Genomic DNA, 22,650 nt, shown 5'->3' with positions numbered 1-22,650 from the left:
TTTAGAGGAGCAACTTTCTAGTTCTTCCCAATACCCTTAACTCAGTGACTGTTTATTCTCCACCATGAAACCAAATGGCAAGTGCTCAAAGAGGAAGGAGCTGGTACCCAAAATCAAATGTGTGATGTCAGCTGCATGAGTCCAAGGTAAATTACCTCACTCTTCTCCATCTCAGTGGAGTAGAGTTAATCAAATCTGTCTTGCTTCTCTCAACAGGATTATGGGGAAAATCTACCGAAAATATGCAAGACTATGATAGAAAGAAAGAAAAGAGGGAGGGGAACACATTGGAAACCAGTGAGTAGGAACAGAGGAGAGAGTGATGTGCGAATTGGGTGCCAGAGCCAGGCAGGTTTAAGCACTGAAATCACACTACCAGTGTGCTTCCACAACCCCACAACCTCCTCCCCATTGAAAAGACACTTTTATAACAAACTGTGGTATATCCAAAGTGCTGTTTTCTCAATAAAAATAACTATCATTTACCTGCACTAGGTATATTATATACCTGCATCAGGCAAGTTACTATTATAGCCCTTTTTACAAATGAGGATACTAAAGCACACAAAACATGTCCAAACATCACCAGCTAATAAGTGGCAGAATTAGGATTCAAACCCAGGCAGTCTGCTCCAGAGCCTGTTCTTACCTCTGTGTTTATTGCTTTTCAAAACAGTGTCCATGTAGAGTTTGGGGCCAGTCTGTCAAATGGTGTTAGTTTTCCAGTCAACTCTCAACTAACCTTGCAAACAAAATTAAAGCCCCTGCTTCTGCTTTCTCTAGCGATAGAGTACCAGGAAGGAGAAAATGGATCACCAGCCTCGACACCCCACCAAACACTTTCTCATGCCCATTTTCCCCCAGCTTTCCCAGTGCCAAACCCCACATTTCCCCATGTGGAGGTGTGACCCCACCCTAGAATCCTGATTAACCTGGACTGGAGAGTCAGAAAACCATGAGCAGCCTTGAATTGACCCCTCCCCCTGGCTAACATATCTTCCACCTCCATCCCCACCAACACACCCACCCACAAGTCCATCTCTTTCCCAAGTTCATGGGCTGGGAATGAACTCTTGTCACCTATTAGTTTCTTCCTGGGATGTAACAACCCAGACCTGGCCAATTACACGTTTTCTTAAGCTATTGGACCTGCTGTCCTTTGCCTCTTTCTTGTTGTGAGTAAAGAGCTACGGCTGCAGTGTGGCCAGTTCTGGACAATACAGGAAAGAGTCTTCAGGAGGCTCCAGGGAAAAGGTTGCAGACACAAATACTCAGAGGAGATAGGCAGATACCATAGCTGAACGAGTAAGTCAGGCATAAGAGGAAGTTGTCTTTAAATACTTGATTCCTTCTGCTGTGCTTTGTTTTCCTACTTTCGATACAGTTAAGGATACCTAAACTCTATCATAAGAAAACAAAAGTGGGGGTAAACGTAATGGCAGAAATTGACACTTTGTCTCAGTGTCTGAGAACGGTGGGAATTCAGACCCATTCCCATATTTTCTAGTTTTTAAAAGAAGCCAGAAAACCCTATTTGCATTAGACATCTCCTGAGCTTGAGTGTCAGAAACCAGTTCAGAATTTTAAAGTAATGTGCTATGGACCGATTCTGCTTTCACAGATTTGCTTTCTGTTTCCAGTCAGAGAGCTGTGGTCAAAGAGGCCCAGGAGAGCAGCTGAGAACCGAATCATCTGCGCTAGGGTGGCAATTTAAGACCCTCCTCCATCCCCCAGCATCAGCTTTAGGACTGGTCATCCTCAGGCTTTCTTTCTAGCAGGGCCAGTGAGGGATAAACAACAATGGACTGAACCTAACTTTTCCTTTGCTTCTCATCTCCCTCCAGTGAATGCTGGAATTAATCTGCTTATTGTTTAAACAAATGTAATCCAGGAAGGATTGCACTGAAGCTGCTGTAAACAGGTAAGGAAAAGCAGGCCTCAAACAATTGTCTCTAATTGTGGTTATACGAGTGGGCCAACCCTGATCTCAGACATGACAAGCAAGAAATACAATCAGTAAGGCTGAAAAGCAATCTCCTGGGATGTGGAAAAATAAATAACGAGGATCAAAAGTACAAGTGTCCATGAAAGTGAAATTATTTTTATTTTCTCAAAAAAATAAATTTGGATATTATTAATTTACTTTGGTTCTTTTTATCATGACTTCAACAATTATTTTTGCATTGAAATAGTCTTTCTCAAATAGTAACTTTATAGTGGAGGATAACATGCCACTTTACTCAAGTGATCAGAGATAGCATCACTAGTAATTAGACATGTGGATATCTGTACCTCCTGATACAAGGAATGAAAATGACATAACATCACTTCCTACTAAAAAATGCATAATCCCAATCTAATCATGAGAAAATTTGAAGAAGTTCTGTAGAATAGTTAATAGTATTGTATCAATGTTAATGTCTTGGTTTAGCTAATTGTACTATAGATACATAAGATGGGAAAGCTGAGTGAAGGGTACATAAGAGTTCTATGTACTGTTTTTGTAACCTTTTGTAAATCTAAACTTTCAAGATGAAAAGTTAGAAAAGATATTATCTTGTTTTTATAAACTTACCCTTAAGTCTTCTTTAAACAATTTTTAAGGATTTAAATTTAATCACATGCTATATTTATATTATTTTGTCTAAATTAACTAATTCAATATTGATATTTGCTTTTAAATGTTGAATGATGCTTAAATGCATCAATCACAGGACAGGTAATATGCAGAATGGGAAAATATGAATTGTCAATGACTATTCTTTACTTGCTTTCTGCCTACTGAAGGGCATGGTGATTGTTTATGTTTCTAAACACTTTTTCTCCTTTTATTTTGGGAACTTCCTTTTGTTTCTAAACACTTTTTCTTCCTGTATTATAGGGACCTCCACTTCACCCTTCCTTTGGGGAACTGCTCTTTCCTTACTGAAAACACTGAAATAATGATGTGGCTACAAGTCGTAGTAAAGCTAATACCCTCCTCCCACTTTCAAATACAACGTTGGCCACATGGCCTACATCCAATCACAACACTAAAACTTCCTGGCCACAGTGATTGGCCCAGGGCGAACATATCACCCAAACCTACCTAGCACCCAGAGTTTTGCTCTGGGACTTTCATGTCGAGGATGGAAAGGAGGTACTCTTTTTCTCCTTGGATTATGAACTGGAAAGCTGTGATCCCAGAAGTACCAACAGTTGTGTATTTTACCCTTTGGAAAAGTCTGAGAAACGAGAGCTAAGAAGATGTAGAAGCTGAGAAGTGAGGAGAGATGGTGTGGGGAGGGCACTCGATAGTGCTGTTTAAGTCTCTGATTCCAGTCTCCTGGGCCAGTTCTATCTTTCTTTTTTCAAGCTTTAATAACATAAGCCAATGTATTTCCTTTTTCTTGTTTAAGCTAGTTTTAGTTAGGATACAGCTCTTTGTCTTTTGAAACCAAAATAATTTTGATTCATCCAAGATGACTTTTGTTTTGATAGACAAAAATGTTATATGTATCAGATGATTGTTTATACCACTACTACTTGGGACTAATTCAAGGGGAAGGGACAGATAATAAGGGTAAACTTCAATTAAGAATAAATTTATTCTAAAAGGAAGACACCTGAACCAGTGTCAAAGATCACTAAGGAATATTAGAAAGCAGAATAAAGATCAGTACTGAAAGATGAGATAGTCAAAAATTCTCGGTTCCAAGAATGAAAAAGAAGTAAGTTCTATGAACTAGATCAGTGGACTACCATCAATTTCAGAACAAATTATAAAGTTTTGGTTTTTATTACTCACAAAATAAATTTTGATCACCGACACCCAGCATGACATAGAGTCAGTCCTATAGCCACTATATATCTGGACTTCTGCATATCATGTGACAAGGTCTTTTTGCTTTCCTTTTGAACAGTCACCAGCAAGATAAATTTGTAACTGATTCTAAAGCATAATGATAATTAAGTCAATTAACTTGTAGGAAAGTTTCTAATGGTTCTATCTTTTCTCCTGCCTTTTCATTAATTTATATCTTTTTATTAATAACCTGAATGAAGATAATAATGGAAAGTTGACTACATTTGTATATAGCATAAAGCTAGGAGCAAATCAATGGATGAAAAAATCAAGATTCCAAAAATCCTGAGAGGCTGAAACTCAACAAGGAAAACACTTAACCCCCTGCCTCTATATACACAGATAACAAAAACATTAAAACTGTGCAAATCAGGGTGGAAATGTAACTTAGTAGCAGCACATGTGACTACAAATAGAGATTCTAGTAAATTATTTGTTCAATAAGAAAAAAGTAAAGCTAACTCAGTTTTAGGCTACAGTGGCAAAAGGATAGTTTCCAAAAAGAGGTAAAATTCTTGCTCTAATCAACACAGGTTTGGCCAACTATATTACATTTAATTCTGGGTGCCATATTTTTAGAAGTATGTTAAAAAAAAAACCTGTTCAGACAAGAGTAACCAGGATGCAAAATCATTAAAAAGACTGGGGATGTTTAACCTGGAGTAGAAAAAACATAGACAAGACATAATAATCTGTCTTCCAGGTCAAAAGAGCTGTCATAAAGACAAGAGCTTGAGACCTATCAGTGTGGTACTATAGGACAAAGTTAGCATGACTAGAGGCAGATAATGAGGGAAGATTTATGTCATTATAAGGAAGGGCTTTGTAACTATTTGAGCCAACCCAAACCAAAGAATGGGCTATGTGGGGAGACCTTGGATTACCTAACCACTTGATAGAAATATTCCTTTTTAAAAAAATTTCAATTTTATTGAAGTAGAGTTGACTTACAATGTTGTGTTAGTTTCAGGTGTACAGCAAAGTGATTCAGTTATACATATACATATATTCATTCTGTTTTAGATTCTTTTCTCATATAGGTTATCACATAATACTGAATAGAGTTCCCTGTGCTATACAGTAGGCCCTTGTTGGTTATCTATCTTATACAGAGTAGTGTGTGTGTGTGTTCACCAAAGTTCTTGATTTATTCCTCCCCACTTCAACGTTTCCACTTCGGTAACCATAAGATTGTTCTCAATATCTGTAGTCTGTTTCTGTTTTGTAAATAAGTTCATTTGGATCTTTATTTTTTTATTAGACCCACATATGAGTGATATCATATGATATTTGTCTTTCCATGTCTGACTTACTTCACTTAGTATGATAATCTCTAGGTCTATCCATGTTGCTGCAAATGGCATTATTTCATTCCTTTTTATAGCTGAGTAATATTTCATTATATATATGTACCACATCTTCTTTATCCACTCAAATCAATACAATTAGAAATGGAAAAGAAGTTACGACTGACACCACAGAAATACAAAGGATCATAAGAGACTGCTACAAGCAACTATATGCCAAAAAAAAAGGACCACCTAGAAGAAATGGACAAATTCTTAGAAAGATACAATCTTCCAAAACTGAACCAGGAAGAAAGAGAAAATATGAACAGACCAATCACAAGTACTGAAACTGAAACGGTGATTAAAAAACTTACAACAAACAAAAGTCCAGGACCAGATGGCTTCACAGGCGAATTCTATCAAACATTTAGAGAAAGTTAACTCCTATCCTTCTGAAATTCTTCCCAAAAATTGCAGAGGAAGGAACACTCTCAAGCTCATTCTATGAGGCCACCATCACCATGACACCAAAACCAGACAAAGATACAACACACACAAAAAAATTACAGGCCAATATCACTGATGAACATAGACGCAAAAATACTCAACGAAATACTAGCAAAAGAAATCCGGCAATACATTAAAAGGATCATACACCATGATCAAGTGGGATTTATCCCAGGGATGCAAGGATTCTTCAATATAAGCAAATCAATCAGTGTGATACACCACATTAACAAACTGAAGAACAAACACCATATGATCATCTCAATAGATACAGAAAAATCTTCTGACAAAATTCAACACCCATTTATGATAAAAGCTCTCCAGAAGTGGGAATAGAGGGAACTTACCTCTACATAATAAAGACCATAAATGGCAAACCCACAGCTAACATCATTCTCAATGGTGAAAAGGACTATTCCTGAGGAGTGTCATGTATTTAGGGACGTGTTAACTAGATCAATGCTTCTCAAATTTTAATTGCATGTGAATCGACATGGACTAATTAGAAAAACTGATTCTGATTCAGTAGTTTTGGGGGTGGGGGCTGAGAGATTAAATTTCTAACAAGCTCCAAAGTGATGCCTATCATGTGGTATATGGACCACACTTTGAGAAGCAAGGAACCAGATAACTGTTAAGGTTACTTTTTGATACTGAGAGCCTATAATTTTCATTTAAAAAATACACTTCAGGAGCAAAGAAAGCAGCTATATTCTGTGTTTTCCATATGAAAGTGGCAGTGTTTGAGCGCATAGAGGAAGCAGGAGCATTGCCTGGAAACAGAAGCAGCCATACTCCAAAGCTTACTCAGTAAATGCATATTTTTAAGGAACCTGTTCTAAGGTAAGAAAAATTGTTAATAAATACTTTATATGACTACATTTAATTATCCACTTTCATTAGAAGTGACAAGTCATGTTCAATAATCAGAATAGCACTCATTTCTTCAATTTTAATAATCCGAATCTATATTAAATTCAAGATTTTAAGTGTTTGTCTAGTTCACTCAACAGAAGTCCTTTATAATTATCCATCCACTCCAGAGCCTTTCAGTGCACTGACTTTGCTTTATTATTCTCTTACCTTCATTTCTATAGATTAGAGCTTTCCAGCTGGTAGAATTATAGATGTCCCTCAAGATATTCGGTCTTCTTATCCTTTGGGAAGGCCAGGCAAGTAGCTTGATCCTGGGCTCCTGGGAAGAAGACCCACCCAGGTTGGCAATTAGTCAATCATGATTAGTGAGTGACACCTAGCACTCATTAGTCTGGCCTCAAGACATTGAGCTCAACCAAGCCAAGTGTCTATCATCTTGATACCAACTTCAGCAACTTGCTGCAAGCATGTCCGTTTTTATCTTAGGAGAAGGCTCTGTGGATCTGTTGGAGAAGTTCAGGTCTTAAGTGCTTCACTAGCATAGCATGCCCACCAAAATTTGGCCATGGGAGGATAGACAATGGGAAAGAAAGAGGTTTTTGGCAGGTGTATCTTTAGGTGATGATCCTGATATCAGTCTTCCCATACATTAAATACTTTTTTCCCCTTTGTGGCAAAGTAGATGCATGGTTACATCTCTAAAAGGTATGTGTATTTTTCAATTTAGAAAAATGATTTTGTAATACTTGACATATAAAGTTTAGGTAAATTCTAAATCTATAGCATCCTCTTATGAAATTCCAATGGTAAATCTGGCAAGGAGCTAAAAGGAAGAGTTGCTATATTTAAACTCAAATGTTGCAAATTGTTTAATGGTTGTAAAACTTGTTTCAAAATTTTTATTCTCTCGTACAAATATTTTTTTCATTGACAGCAACCATCAACAATTCAAAAAGACTTACATTAAAATGTTTTGATTAGAAATGGTATATAGGCTTTCAAGCATAAAACCTGAGATAAAAAGTTATATTGATGGAAGTATATTCACAGTTCTCAATTTAATGTTATCTATATTCAATTTTAATATATTGCTCCAAATATTGTATTTTATTTTCTTGTCAAAACTGTATCATATTAAAAAAAAGTAATGAATATCTTTACTAAGTGCCATACAGATATTCCCAAATTTCCTCCAGTTTTATCCCAGTGTATCATACAAATATTGTAATTTTCTATTTGGGGGAACACTGCTATAGGTAGATTTCCCTCTATAATATGTTCTGTTATCAATTATCTTCTAGTATACAGACTAATTAATTATATATTTGTCTTAATATATAGCTACTATTACCCAAAGAAAACAGGTAAGTCTACATAACAATTGGAAAATGTTAAACCTAAGTTATTTCCTCACTCATTCTCCTATGCCTCTTGAAAGAAAACCTGGAATATTATTCTGGAGGGCTAGCAATGCTCTTTTTCTTGACGTGAATGGTTATATAGTGTTCACGCTGTGATAAATCACTGAGCACCTGATTTTGTGCACTTTAGTGTACATAGTTTATTTCACCGTAACAAAAGGTTTAAACATTTTGTTTTCTACGACTAAAGAGATACGGTCATCTCTGATCGTATTCTTACTTCCTGTTCATAATAGCCTTGCTCTTATTACTTTCCAAGAAAACCTAATAAATGATTAACTGTATCACTGGGCAGTTGGAAGCAGTCATGAAAGGCATGACACTTACTTAATAATTCATAATAGAAACATAGTCCTCCTCGGTTTCTGAATTATCCTGTTTTCTACATAAATTAATCACATGAATCAAATGCTGTTAAAACCAACTTAAGGGTGATAATTGGCTCTTCTAATTCATGATCTAAAGTATGACAGTGATGGGCCTGGAGGTTATTACTATGATCCACATAGCAGGATAAGACTAGCCCTTGATATGACAAAGTTAAGATGAATTCTACATCTATTTGCACCCTCCAGCCTTGGTAGACATTCATTTCTTCTGCATCCCAGAAACTTTGGCAAATAAGGTCCATCAGATAAGATTCAGAGAATTTCAAAATAAATTATTGATATATATATATATATATAGTTTGGATGGGGATATTATCTTTTTACTGTGAGAATTTAGTTCGCCCTATTAAATATATCAACCAAATGTTTATTCCAGTGTGTAGGGTGCTCCATTTAAGACAAATTCTTCATTACTAAGACATTGGCCTCACTAACGATTTACTTGAACTGTCAAACTGACAGTAAATATTTAATAATATTTATTAAATAATATTAAATATTTATTAAATAAATAATATTAAATATTAAAAAATATTTAATAATGAAACACCATTATTAAATATTTGCCACAAGTTTCTTTTGCTTTGCTAGCACACAGTTAGCATCTGTCTGTTGTGAGAATGAAACACCCTAGAGAGCTTGAGGCCACAACTCAGGCTGAGGCACAAAGAGAAAAGAAGACAGTTCACCCAGCCATCAACATTCACACATGTGAATTTACAGAGATGACAGAAGAACTATCAATCTGAGCCCATTCTACAGCACCTCATGTGAGAGTTACATTATAGTAATAGACTTAACTGCATCACATGGCTTATTAACGTTGGAATTTGTTTTTGTTAAGAAGCTTTATGTTTAAAGAAATTATCAATCTACTCCACATTTCTGCAAACATGGAGGCAAATGCATTTCTCAGCCTTATCCTCCACCAAGCCTCCATCTCCATCTCATTTGCTTCCGGTGAAGAGTTATCTCTTGCTTCCTTTCTCCACAAGCTCATATGCTTTCTTCCACTCTTATCTCTTTTCTTCTTTTAGAATAGGCTGCGCCCCCCGGCGGCTGGGAGCTTAAAAAAAGAAAAAGACCTTTCGCAGGCAAGACTTTGAATCCCCTGCAATTTTTCTTTTGGGCTGAGACCGTCGCGTTCCCGCGGACTCCGACGCAAGTAGTCACGACCATTACCTAACCGTCCTTCTCCCTTGAGGTCAATTTCTTATTTTTTCCATTTTAAAGAGAGGAAAGGCAGGCACCAGTCAAAAGGGAAACAGTTTGGTTGTAGGCGGTTGCGGGAGGACGACAGTTTTTGGAGCTCAGGAGGGCAGCTCCAGCAACCAGCGCCTGTGGCGCTGTCCATTCCTCGGTGCTGAATGGCGATCCTGGAATTTCCCTCCAGGTTCAACCCCTCGGGATCAGAATAGGTTCAGCCACAGTGCACTGTACCCATTTCCCTGTTCTGGGATCGGGGGAGGGGAGGGGGGGTGGCTGGGAGCATCATTTAGATGTCTGCTTATTCTCCTTCCACGGGAAAACACCCTTCCACAAAAAGAAATTGTGCATTTTACGGGAAAGTAATGTCATAGCTTCAGTTCAACACCAAACTGAAGAGTCTCTACTGAAGGAAGAATGGAAAGTTCAGAGTTAATGAAACCTGCTCTTTCTCTCCCTGAGTCAACACAACAGCACTTGGGTCCCTACACTCCCTTGTTTATAAATAAAGGAAACAACTTTCTGTTTTTAAAAATCATGTGAATAAAAATAAATAAATATTTTAAATCACGAGATTAATCATTTTTTCTGATAAGGACTGTAAAGTGGGTGGTAGTAGGTCCTGCAATATCTGGGATAGAATTTTAGGTATTGTTTTACTGAGGCTGAGAAACAGAGGAGAGAAGGATGTAAACTTGTTAACTAAGGTGGTTTGAATGGTTAAAAATACGTTTTTAAAAGTATTGCTTTAGCATTGTCTTCCAGAAGTGCTCGTTTCCCCAGGCGATTTAGGTTAGAATCCGGGCAGTAGAAGCTTCCCTTCTTCTCTCTGCCCTCCCAGCCTCTGTCCGATTTGAAAGACTGAAAAGCCCTGTTCTTCAGAGCAGGTGCCGATATCCACAGGGCCGTTATAAGAATCCTCCTCCCTCCCTCCCTTCTCCTCCTACACGAGATAATCAAGTAAAGATAAAGAAAACGGACAGAAGGGAAGGAAAGTGTGCTGCACTCCAGATCTTTGATTCCTGGTAGTTATATTCAAATGGGGCACTTCTCTTTGAGAAGTGAAGGTGTTTCTCACGGCTACAGAATTTACAATCAGAACGGGCGCAGACTTAACCGATACGAGCAAACATTTCCTTCCTTTTCTTCTCTGCTGCTTATTTTAGCCGCTTCTCCATCCCGCTGGGAATACCATCCAGATCTTAGTCCAGGTAGATCTGACGTCAAGAGATGGCTTTCGTAGATTTGACGTGTAAACACTCATTTCCATTCCGACTCGGAAGGGCTGGGGCTCCACTCTGCCGGGAGACCGGGAGACCGAAGCGCTGCACTGAGCGCTCGCCGCCGCCCAGCCTCTCCTGCGCGTCTCTGTCTTGTCGCAGAACAACCGGGAGCGAGAAGTGGTCCAGCGCCGGAGGGTGGAAGGGGCGATCCTTTCTGGCTTTTCTACCTTGCTTCTCATCCCCCCTCTCCTTCCCACTCGTGTTCAAGCGAGTGGGAGAACCATGGAGCCAAGAGCCTGGACTCTGCAGTGTACTGCTTTCGCTCTCTTTTGCGCTTGGTGTGCATTGAATAATGTAAAAGCGAAGAGGCAGTTTGTGAATGAATGGGCGGCGGAGATTCCCGGGGGACCGGAGGCAGCCTCAGCGATAGCCGAGGAGCTGGGCTATGACCTTTTGGGTCAGGTAAGAGTTTGCACTTTCAAAAAACTTTCTGGGGCTCGAGGGGACTGGCGGGACTGGAGCGTAATCTCCCATGTGGGAGTCCCAGGTTGCACTCTCCTGAGCACAGTGGCAAAGAGCAGGAGCTTCTCCAGCTCTCGGCCCTGGCGCGCTTGGAGAAGCCTTGCCTTATTTATTGTTTGCGCTGGGCGCAGCCAGGCAGAACCAAGCCGCTGCAGCTGGGTACAGCTTGGTCTTGCTGCTGTCCGCTCTGGAACTGAAATCCGCTCCCGCGCCGTTTGGAAGAAAAACCCCTCCACGCTTGTTCACGGAACTTGAGATGCACGCAGGCTCTTACCAACCAGTGCCCAGAGGAGAGGCAGTGCGCTCTGTCCCCTGAGACTCGGCGGGTCTGCGTCAGGAGCTGGCTGTTTCATTCTTTTCAATATGGCAGCATCAGATCCAAGTCCTGATGCAAGGGGCCAAGCAGGCTTGGAGATGTTCGCCGGCAGCCTTCGAGGATACGCCCAGGGCATTGGGAGAGTGTCAGTGGCCGGGACTGGCGACCCGGGGCCTCGGGGGCTATGGAGTGGCAGATGAGGTGGGTGAAAGACATGGGAACAACTCTACCGCGAGCTCTGGATTCTCAGTGAAAACTTGCAAAGTCCGAGCTTCACAACTTTGCTCGGTCAGTTACCCTGAAGGGTCAAGCTGCCGAACTGACTGGGGAAAGGATTTCTTACTTTCTTTTTCCCCAGCCAAATGCGCATTAGCTTTCCAGGGGTTTCATCTTGTGAAAAAAAACTGTTGCCCTTCCAAGCAAGGCATGGCTTAATAGACAGCTGGGGGAAGGGGGGCATTATGTAGGGGGCTCCTTAGCTGTGCACCGCAGGGGGTGTGAGTTCTAATCTAAGCTTTCCTTTCCCTTGGCTCAGAATCAAGCTCTCATTCCTTGCCTTGTAAGTTGCTGCGCATGGAAACGGGGGGGTGGGAGGGAGAAGGAGTTGTAAAACATTTTGGCGCGTTTTTTCTAGAGGTGGTGGTAGAGATGCAGCTGAAGTCATGGATGAGTAATGGGGTGTGGGCGTTGGCAATTCCATAGATCCAGATCTACTGGGGAATGTGCCTTTCCTTGCCAGAGGCTTCATTCTCCAGCTTCATGAGCCAAACTGTCTGAAATTCCCAGCAAGAAAGTCAATACACATATTGAATTCTCTTCTCCGTGTCCCAGTAGCAGACCCATACTTTTGCTTTTGCCCAGTCCTTGTTCTGTGCTAGGCTCCGTGTTAGGGGCTGAGGAATAATAGGAGGAAAATAAACTTTCAAGGAATCAAGAGTCTAGAGATTGGTTTAGAAACAAATGACTGCAATTGCAAGCAATTGGTATAGCAATAGAAGCTGTTCCTGGAGTCTCAATACTTGTTGATTGAAGGATTGAGGATGGAAGGGAATTGGGGAGGGGTGAAAGAAGACAGCCCAAGGAGGAAACACTTGCACAGGTTTAGGAAGAAGAATCAAAGGTTGCCCTGGAGAACATGATGACATTGGAGAAGGCACCCCAGGCATAGAAAACAGCTTGTGGGAAACCAGGGAGATAAAAAGAAAGTGACTATAAGTCTGGAAACTGCAAGGCATTGTTGGGATCCAAAAAGAGAGTGAGTAGTGGGCGGAACTGTATGGGTGGGTACTGTGGGCATCACGGAAATCTTGTGTGTCCTATGAGGGGAAAAAAAAACTGGGAACTTAATCTTTTGGGCAGCTAAATAGCATTAGTAATTGTGTGAAAGGAGATTGGAGGAGAGAGCAAAAAATAACTCCCTCTTCATTTTCTCACCTTATTAGCCCCAGGCATACATCCAAACCTGGACCATTCATTATGCGGACTGTCTTTCAAAATCACAAGTCTCAATAAATAAATAAATAACAATAAATCAGTACTCTTGGTAGGATTTTCAAGGAAGGGGTGGCATAGTCACAGAGGCTTTAGAAAATAGTGGGAAAACCTATCTATATTTGCGTGTGATTTGCATATGCATGTTTCCAGTTAAATGACATTACGAATAAATGTTTTAAAAACAATAATTCTTTGTAAAAGACTGATAGTGCTTTCCTGGCTCTGCTTATTTCTTCCTTTGTTTACACTTAACTTAGCATCACTATCTTGAGCTCCTTAAGGCCTCAAAAGCTAGGATTGGGGTCAGGGGTGACAAGAAGCAAAACCAGTTGATAGCAGAAACAGAGCTAAGCACTGGTGATCTTTTCTTATGGCTAATACTCTCTCTCCCCAACTCCATGTAAAGCTTATAGCAGATTCAGCCCCTGAGGTTCAGGCTTGGAGCAGGGCCTAAGCATCTCTAATAAAAAATTCTCCAGGTCATAAGAAACACCAATTTAAAGAATGTAGTTCTTCTGAAATAACCCATTGTCAATTGTTTGTCTCAGTTTAAAAACATACAGTGCATCTAGAGAATTTGGTAGGTTCAAATTAAGTACTATTTTGAATAAAGGGAAACTAGCTTAAAAGAATAATGAACTTAGTTCTAAATGGACCAAATGTATTGATAGTCACCCAGAGAAGTTTACATACTCTAAGGGGGAACACTTGTCCTAAATGTGGCATGCTGGCTTCTTCCTCAAAGCCTTGAACTATTGGAAAGTCAGAAGGTCACTACTAGTAGCTTATAATAATTATCACTATGGATTCAATGGCTATATTTCATAATAACAACAAATTATTCTAGCTGAATGTGGCACTGCCTATATATCATACCAAAGGGTTTGCCTGCCTTCCACAAATTATTGTTCTCTGACAGAATAAATTTGATAAAATGAATATTTTTTAAGAAATGTCTATCTACACAATAACATCACCTAGAAAAGCAAATGTAGTTCCTCTGAAATATGTGAAACAGAAGCATCATCAGCTCCCAAGTATGCTGTGAGCCCAAGTGATAATATCATGAAGCTCATCTCACTCAACACACTGAGAGGGAAGGCTTGATCAGTGTCTTCCTCATGAAGAAAAAAGTTAACTTCAATACAAGAAATGGATTTAAGAAAAGCTGCCTGTCTCCAAGTTAGCTGTGTTTCAACCTAACCTATAGATACTTATTTTGGAAAGAGGATTTTTATTTTAATTTTTTCTTTTATAGATTGGGTCACTTGAAAATCACTACTTATTCAAACATAAAAACCATCCTCGGAGGTCTCGAAGGAGTGCCCTTCATATCACTAAGAGATTATCTGATGATGATCGTGTAAGTGTTGTGCATTTGTCTTCAAACCAGTAACCTGATTTATCTGCCTTCTTTGTGATTGCTAACAAGAGCAAAAGCAAATATGATTTTTTTTATTGTGTTCACAAAATCTGTAGTGTTTCTTATTATTTCCATAGGGTTATAATTGCACATAATAATAACTGGGTCAGATTGAATTGGTTGACTAAATTTTATATGTATAAATATATATAAAGTATATATATATACACACACACACTATATATAAACACTAGCTCACAAATCCAGTGTAACAGCATGAAAATGAATATTGAGAATCAAGTGGCAGCACTGATGAACTGTTTGACAATACAATCAATCAACAAACTTTTATTATATGCCTATTATGTACCAAGCACTTTGATATCCGATGTGACGTTGCCAGAGAAATATAATACATAAACCCTGTTCTTAATAACGTTTCTGTGTAACTGAAAAAACATTCTGCCATTCTGTCTGGTTTGGTTATGTAGGGAACTAGTGCTTTTGAAGGAGCTTTAAATCCACGTCTTCATGAGGCAAATGTTTCTATAAGTATTGTATAGTCTGATCCAAAGCATTTGATCTCTTTTTATCCTGGTTTGTATACATATTCAATGATTAGGCAACAGCAGGAAATGTCTAGAATGAATACAGGTAAAGTGTGGAGCCAATTTCATGTATATCTAATGTACCTTTTGATTTTGAAGTCTGTTTTCAAGGTCAGCAAACACACCAATAGAATGTCGATATGAAATAGAAATTTGAAGTATTGGAATCTCCATACACTATGTTGCCTTTTCTCAAGAATGTGCCATACTGGTGAAAACTTATCCTGGCTGGCCTGATATCTGTGTACATGATTTCTGTTGTCTAGGACATTCTAAAGAATTCTGGAAGCTTTGTGAGAGATAAAACACATACTTTCAACTTCCCATAAAGAAAAGTATGTGACAGAAAGGTGCTAGAATTGTTGAAAGTACAGGAATTCGTGAACCCTGTTAAATAATTTGCTATTTTATTTGTTATGCAACTGATAGAATTTTAAAAAGAAGAAGAAAAAAAGGAAGACAAATTAAGAGAGTATGAAATGACTGGTCCTGGGTTATCAGTGTTCAAACATGAAAGAAGCAACCAAACCCAGACCAAGAATGCTGTATCAGGACCACAGACAGCAACACCACAGCTCACAAACAACCATTGCTGGCTTTTACCCAAGTTAATGGCTAGAAGTGAGAGACCTAATCAGAGGCCCTGAACATTACTTTAAACGTTTCTTGTCCAGTGAAATCTTCTCTTCGCTGTCCCAAAGCAGATGGCTAATTGTATGTGGGCTTTGAAAGTAGGGCAACTTCTAGCACTCTGGCTAGGCTTAGTCCTTGGGCAAAACGAGAGAGATTTCCTTGTCTGCCTAAATGCATGCCTGACATTAATGCACAAGAAAGTCAAACTGACCTTCCTTCTCATCTTAATAGGAGGAAATTGGATAGAGTGGAGCAGACCTAACTGTTACTATTACTCAAGTGTCTCACTAAAATGAACAGATGGCCCAGTTCTATTCTTTAGATATACATAGTTCCTTAATAATTGATTTGGGGGAGTAATCTCAAAGCATAATGAAGAAGAGCTAAGAATTTACTCTTCAGCATAACTTCATAAAAAAGGAGTCTATATGATCCTATGAAAAGTTATCCCCAGAATAACTTTAGTTCAAGAAAAACCCTAGAACACACTGAAGCTTGCAGTAGGAGGTTAGACTAGATGATTTTTAATTCCTTTTTCAAATCAAAAGGATTATTTACAATTAAGTACATGATACTTATTATATACATAATAGAAGGACACCATTAATTTGCTCTGCTCCATTTGGTCTGCTTTTACAGAGATTAATATGGCATTTGGAGTTAATGACGTTAATCATAACACTGTTTCCAGCAATTGGATGTTCATCTGATCAGATGACAGAGTGCCTCCTCTTATATTCCGTTTTTTAAAAATTGCTTTTGATTTTCATTTTATTGCTCCTTTTTCTGACAGAGATGATATTCTTTCAAATTAGCACTCGAAATGCAGCAATAAGCTATCGTTATAAGTCTCTTAATGAAATCTCCAACTGTAAGTGACTCTCTCCCTCAAAGATTAGTACTTGTTCCCTAGGAGCCAGTTCCCAAAGACCAACTCAGAAGACAGGCAGTATATTCCAAGCGTTGAGGTATTTTAAGCCAACACGTTTAAGCTTGAAAATACAGGCACTTTAAAGATAAATTATAGTGACTGACTTCCAACTCTCAAGTCCCTCCCAATGTTTATAATAGGTTTGCAGTATATTTTCTAATTGGAAATTCAGGACAGTCTTAGTGGATGGTTTTATCCTTTAGTTGCAAATTATTTTTCAGTTTTTATTTTTGGATCTGACTCATTAGTCTTCTCACAATATCCTATCACACCATGGACTATCACCATGTGTACAGAAGAGAGGATACGTTTTGGGTAGGAAAGAGTCATGTCGCTCAGCAAAATTAGAGCATGGTATTATCTCATAATGAATATAACCACAAGGCAGCCCCTCACCCTCTCAGGGCCTCAAGTATAACAGGATTATGCTATAAATGTGGGGAAGGTAATTTTTGTATTGTCAGGTGTCTTTGCATAATACATGAAACTAAATCAATGGTAAGTGTGCATGGTCAGTAGTGCTCATTCATCACCCTGGATCTGTTTCTCATATTAAATACACTTAAGCAGAAGGTTGAAGAATAGAGGAGGCCGAATTTCAAATCTGCAAAGACGTAGCGCCTTTCTTGTCTTTTGTTACATTTGCAATTTCTATTTTTGTATATAAAGAAAGAGAAATTAAGCTGTAAGAGCAACATAACAGCAGTCTCTGGGATCTCTTAGCTTGTTGACTCGTTCCATGAAAACGGACAAATTTTCTGCCACAGAACCCTGGAACCTCAATATAAAAGTGAGTAATATGGTCCATTTGCTGATGAAAGCAGGCTGAACTTTTACTTCCACTGTAATCACAGTGTAAATAATTTGAGGGAATCATCACTTCACTGACTGCTTCTCCTCCCCCCAAAGGTACATTTTACTGTAATAGAGGAAATGTTCATCTCCCCAGTGGGCAATCCCTTCTTCTCACTGAGCTGCCAGTTTGATCTATAGTCAAACAAAAACACTGTGGAGCTGCCTGAACTCTGATGGAGAGAGTACTAGAACTAGTTAGAGGGAAGATGATTACACCAGAGGTGGCTATTTGTTGATTTTTTTGCTCTAAAACTCCTTGTAGGTGCTATGGGCTGAACAACAGTATGAAAAAGAGAGAAGTAAACGTTCAGTTCTGAGAGACTCAGCACTAGATCTCTTCAATGATCCCATGTGGAATCAGCAGTGGTACTTGGTAAGTACCTACAGGAGGACTGTGTAGGACCTGGGTTATTTGTTATATCTGCACAATATATTTTTTTAATGATAGATTTAAGCAGAGGGCTGTGTTACCTAGAGATTTGGGTTGATGGGACCTTCCATGACCTGAATCTTCTGTTTTACTATGTGAGGATGTCTGAAACACAGATCTTTAGCTACTATGAGAGGAAGGGTTGGGGTTGTTGCCTTTTGTCTTCTTACGTTTATCTGGAATAAGTACAGAAGAATCATGTCTTGCAATTTAGGGGTTCCAAAACAGTACTCATGGCAAAACACATATTTGATCAAAGTTACTTTTGTGAACTCTTTAAATCACCCAAAGAGTACAGTGAACATGATTCAGTATATATAGCCCTGAGAGGCAATTCGTACATGCTTACAGGTGAGAATTTCTGAACTAGGCTAAAGGAAGAACACAAGGAAAGACAAAAGGCATCTATCTGCCAATGTCTAGACTTGCAAACTAGTTCTACCTTTAAGGTAGTTATCAAATCCTTGTTGGAATGTAGGCACCTAGTGGAGAAACTGTAAGTGTTCCTGCTTGCCTGCACAGTACTCTCCTCTGTTTTAATGTTAAGCCTCTATCGTAGTAATACATGTTAATAGAAGTGTTTATTGTTCAGAATATTATAAAAGATGAATTTTCATGACAACCATAAGCTAACGCTTAGACATCCTTGTTGCATAATGGGTGGGAAAGGAGATCAATTCCTCTTGAAACTCTCTTAATCTAGGCAATACCTACTCATTGCAGCAGAAGAGACTCATTAGCTAACACTGGTGCATTTGCTATGTGTCAAATACTATTCTAAGTGTTTGACATGAGTTAACTCATCTAGTTCTCACACAACATTTTGTTGTAGGTATAGTAAGTACCCCCATTTAACAGATGAAGAGACAGAGACATTGGCAAGTTGAATAACTTGCCAAAATCACGTAATTATAGTGGAGGGGCCATAATTCATGGCTCCAGAGGCCATACTCTTAACAACCACACCCTATGATTGTTCTTCTGACTGACATTGGCATTGGCCAACCGTCTGTGTGTAGTTCCAGCCTCCTGTGATTCATCTTCATGTTGGCCTAGTAGATTCTTGTTTTGTCCCACCTCTTTCTGAGGAGCATCAGCCAGGGGCCAATGCACTCACTGATACTTTTGATTGTTGTTATTTATAAATTTCTTGTGGACCTCTTCACTAAAAAGCTGGCATTCTTCTAGTGAATCTCTCTTGAATGCTTGGGGATGTGCTCCTATCTGTGTTCCCTTGCTGTCCAGCTCTTCTTCCTTACAGTCCCACATACAGTAACTAACAGAAAAATTATCTGAAAAAAAATCCCACATCTCCTCTCACAGACACGTACTCCCTAAATCACTCATACTTGGAAATAGGCAGTTAGATTGCAAGTCGTGGTAAGACCACAGCCTCCTGGGCATTCCAGGTTCTGCCTTTTCTTTTAGAAAATTTATAAAAACATCCATGAAGAGCTGTGAACCAGACAATATAAAGTACATTCAGTGTGGCAGTGGAAGCTCAGGATTTGGGGGGAGATGGTAACATGGGACATCAAATAAAGCTTTGGTAGATGAAAAGCTTGAGCATGTAATTATAAATGAAAGCAACTTAGGGATGAACTTCTTCTTCAAAGCCATGCAGCTCAAAGACAAGGGGCACAGAGTGAGTCATCCTTTTGAGTGATTTTGCATTGGAACAACTGGAAAAAGAGCAGCACTCTGATGACTCACTTGGTCCTACCCTTAACTTTGTTTTTTTTATTTCACCTAAATGCCCCCTTTAAAGAATAGAGTGACCCCAGGAAGAAGAAAGATGGGTCTCCAGACTGGAGCTTCAGTTCTTATTTTGCAGCAAACAAATCATGGCTTTACCAATGCTTCTTTGTTTTTCTTTATCAGCAAGATACTAGGATGACTGCAGCCCTGCCCAAGCTGGACCTCCATGTGATACCTGTTTGGCAAAAAGGCATTACAGGCAAAGGAGTTGTTATCACTGTACTGGATGATGGCTTGGAGTGGAATCACACAGACATCTATGCCAACTATGTGAGTCTAAGCCCTCCCATTGCTGCAATTTAGGGAATTGTCTACACTGACACACAGTTAGGACTTTGCTTCCCTCAAGCAGGAGGCTACTCTGATGTCAGCCCTGGTAATGATGGGCCACGGTTTTGCCACTTCCCTCACCCTTCTGCCAGTGCACATAAACTTTTTTTGTTTTTTTTTGTATCACTGGGCATTGAAAGAATTTGCTGGAGCCAAGGATTGTACAAAAGCATGTGTGTTGGAGTAGGGGGAGGCACTTAACATCAGCTAAATTATTAAAAGCCATTCAAACTCTATGCCACTCAGCTAAATTATTAAAAGCCATTCAAACTCTATGCCACTCAGTATTTGGGGACATGAAAGCAATCAAATCAAGCCTGACATCTGAGACCATTTTCACAGTCTTCCTGCTCACATCCCTTATGGGTCAATATCTCTCACATTGTGAAGTTATGTGAATGTGATTCCTTCCATGCAAATCAAAGCATGCACTACACAATACAAAAATGACAAGCTGAGAAAAATTTACTAAAAATGGAAAATAAGTAAATGAAACTTATTTACTTAATTGGTTATGAAGTTCTCCATTATATTTTAGGTCTTTAAATCAGTGTTTCATCTTGAGTATTGCCCCTTGTCTTTCTTTCATCCTTTCTACTCAACCAACATTCCCCAGCTAAAGAGCAAAGGAAACAGGAAGGAAAAGAAGAGATGAAAAAGATTCGGAATTATTAAAAGATATGGAAAATATAGAGAAGTAGCAGTAGTAGTGATACAATTCCTATGTGGAAGACATTTAAGTGTAGCAATCTGATTGCAAAAGGGGGTGGGACCTGGAAGCTTGTCTTGAATTTCAAGCACAGCCTCTTTAATTAGATTACATGTTTATTTTAACTGAGGAGGTGGAAGGAGATCACTGTAGACCTGAGCCCCAGCCCACAGCCAGCTCTTTGCACCTATATTCTTAAGAAAGATGAGCATCAAAGTGTCACTAACTAGTTCTCTAGCTTAATTAAGCCATTCAAATTCTCTGGGCCTCAATTTTCCTCATTTGGAAAATGAGGTGGTTGAACTAAGTAAACTTTGACTCTCTATGAGCTAGAGGTTTGGAAACATTCACTGAGAATTGGACGATGGCTCACTTTTCTGTGTACATCACCTCTGTCTGGTTTATGGGGATGATAAATGATCAGCAACTGGGCCAGAAACTCTAAAATGCAGACTTTCAAGCTATCAGCCAGGATAGGAATAGGATAGGGATAGAAGACTTGGAAAGTACTGCTTTTTTAAATGATGCTACAGTGTTATTTTTGTTTTCTCTTTAGGATCCAGAGGCTAGCTATGATTTTAATGATAATGACCACGATCCATTTCCCCGATATGATCCCACAAATGAGAACAAGTGAGTAAATATGGATTTGGGGGTGGGGGTAAGTGCTTTAAAATGCTTTTATCTTATTTGAGAAAATTGCACTATAAATATGATCCACATTTTAGCTCTCAGAAAATGTTCATGTACACCATCCATACCACAATATTTTGTTGCTTTTAAAACAGAAATGAAAGGTTCTATTTATATATTCCTTTGGGCTTATAGAACCATATTTCAATTAAACTTTCTTCTTATATTATGAAATGTTCCCCTCAAATGTTACTGAATAGTTATGGCTTTAGAAAAAATTGTTTGAGACATAAAGAATAAAAATCTGAGTCCATCCTCCTGTCCCCAATTCCTCTATGAATCGTTTATTGCTAGCAACATGCTTGATGTTAGTCATGAAGAGAAATATAGATGACCAAGGTAACAAATCCCCACGACTTCCTATGTTGGCCACAACCATGCTCACTAGTTCCCTCAGAAGAATATGGCAAGGCACCAGATGAGAAATATACCATGGACTTGGCCCTCAAATCCAACACAGTCTCCGGAGCATTGGGCTAATTAGTAGCCTGTTCCAGAGTTTCTGCTGGGTATTCTAAAGCTAAAGGGAAGAGAAAAAGGATATCTTCTGATTCCTAAATTAACTCTCCATAGCAGCCATAAGGTGATGAGTGAGGCCAAGAGCCAGACCCACCGAAGCAAGAGGCCAAATAAAGACCCAAAGGCAAGAGTAATTTTAACCTTTTTTTTCTTAGCTCCAAAGGAACTTCACCCTCTAGGCACACAGCCTCAAGCATCCATGCCCATGTGAAAACTCATCTTTGTGCATAATGATGTCTCTCACAGACTTCAAGGAGACATGCACATTTTCCTCTTCATTTGCTCCACCCAAAAGAAACTTGCACCAAAGCAGATGAAAGCCAAGGCAAAATGAATGCTGCCACAAGTGGGGATGCAAAGAGCAAGTAGTGAAAAGCTCTTTGTGGATGCCACATAAAATGCTTCCCTTTTCTTTCTTCCTCTCTCAGATTATTAACCAATTAAGGTCAATAGAGTTCTCTCTCTCTCTTGCTCTCAGTTTCCCTCTCCCCTTCTCCCTTATTTTCTCAGAATTCCCATGTGGCTGGTGTAGTATTATTGTCCTAAAGTTGTTACTTTGGATTGTCCCCCAGAAGGCCAACAAACCCCAGGAAGGGAGGCTGGGGCTCAAGGACTTGGCCTCAACTTCGGAGTGTATATTTCTTCCTTGAGGGGAAGGGGAGGCTTGGGGAGGGTTCTTTCAGTACCATTTAATTCTTTTAGGGTTTATCTCTTAAAGGGGTTAAGAGCAAACA

At 39.2% G+C, this 22,650-nt stretch overlaps 1 protein-coding gene across 1 annotated transcript in view; it reads left to right on the top strand.

The window, feature by feature from the left end:
* The first annotated feature begins 10,513 nt into the window (after positions 1–10,513).
* The window catches only part of PCSK1 (proprotein convertase subtilisin/kexin type 1), a 39,671-nt gene continuing 27,534 nt past the window's right edge, over positions 10,514–22,650 (top strand). Inside the window, exons 1-5 of the mRNA XM_059061856.2 lie at positions 10,514–11,217; positions 14,346–14,450; positions 17,740–17,850; positions 19,789–19,935; positions 21,261–21,337. Coding sequence (XP_058917839.1) covers positions 11,038–11,217; positions 14,346–14,450; positions 17,740–17,850; positions 19,789–19,935; positions 21,261–21,337 — 620 coding nt within the window. The 5' untranslated portion in view covers positions 10,514–11,037. The remainder of the gene's footprint in view (positions 11,218–14,345; positions 14,451–17,739; positions 17,851–19,788; positions 19,936–21,260; positions 21,338–22,650) is intronic.

The sequence above is a fragment of the Kogia breviceps genome, chromosome 4 (assembly GCF_026419965.1).
Source record: "Kogia breviceps isolate mKogBre1 chromosome 4, mKogBre1 haplotype 1, whole genome shotgun sequence".
Taxonomy (NCBI): domain Eukaryota; kingdom Metazoa; phylum Chordata; class Mammalia; order Artiodactyla; family Physeteridae; genus Kogia; species Kogia breviceps.
This window is presented reverse-complemented; position numbering and strand designations above follow the sequence as displayed.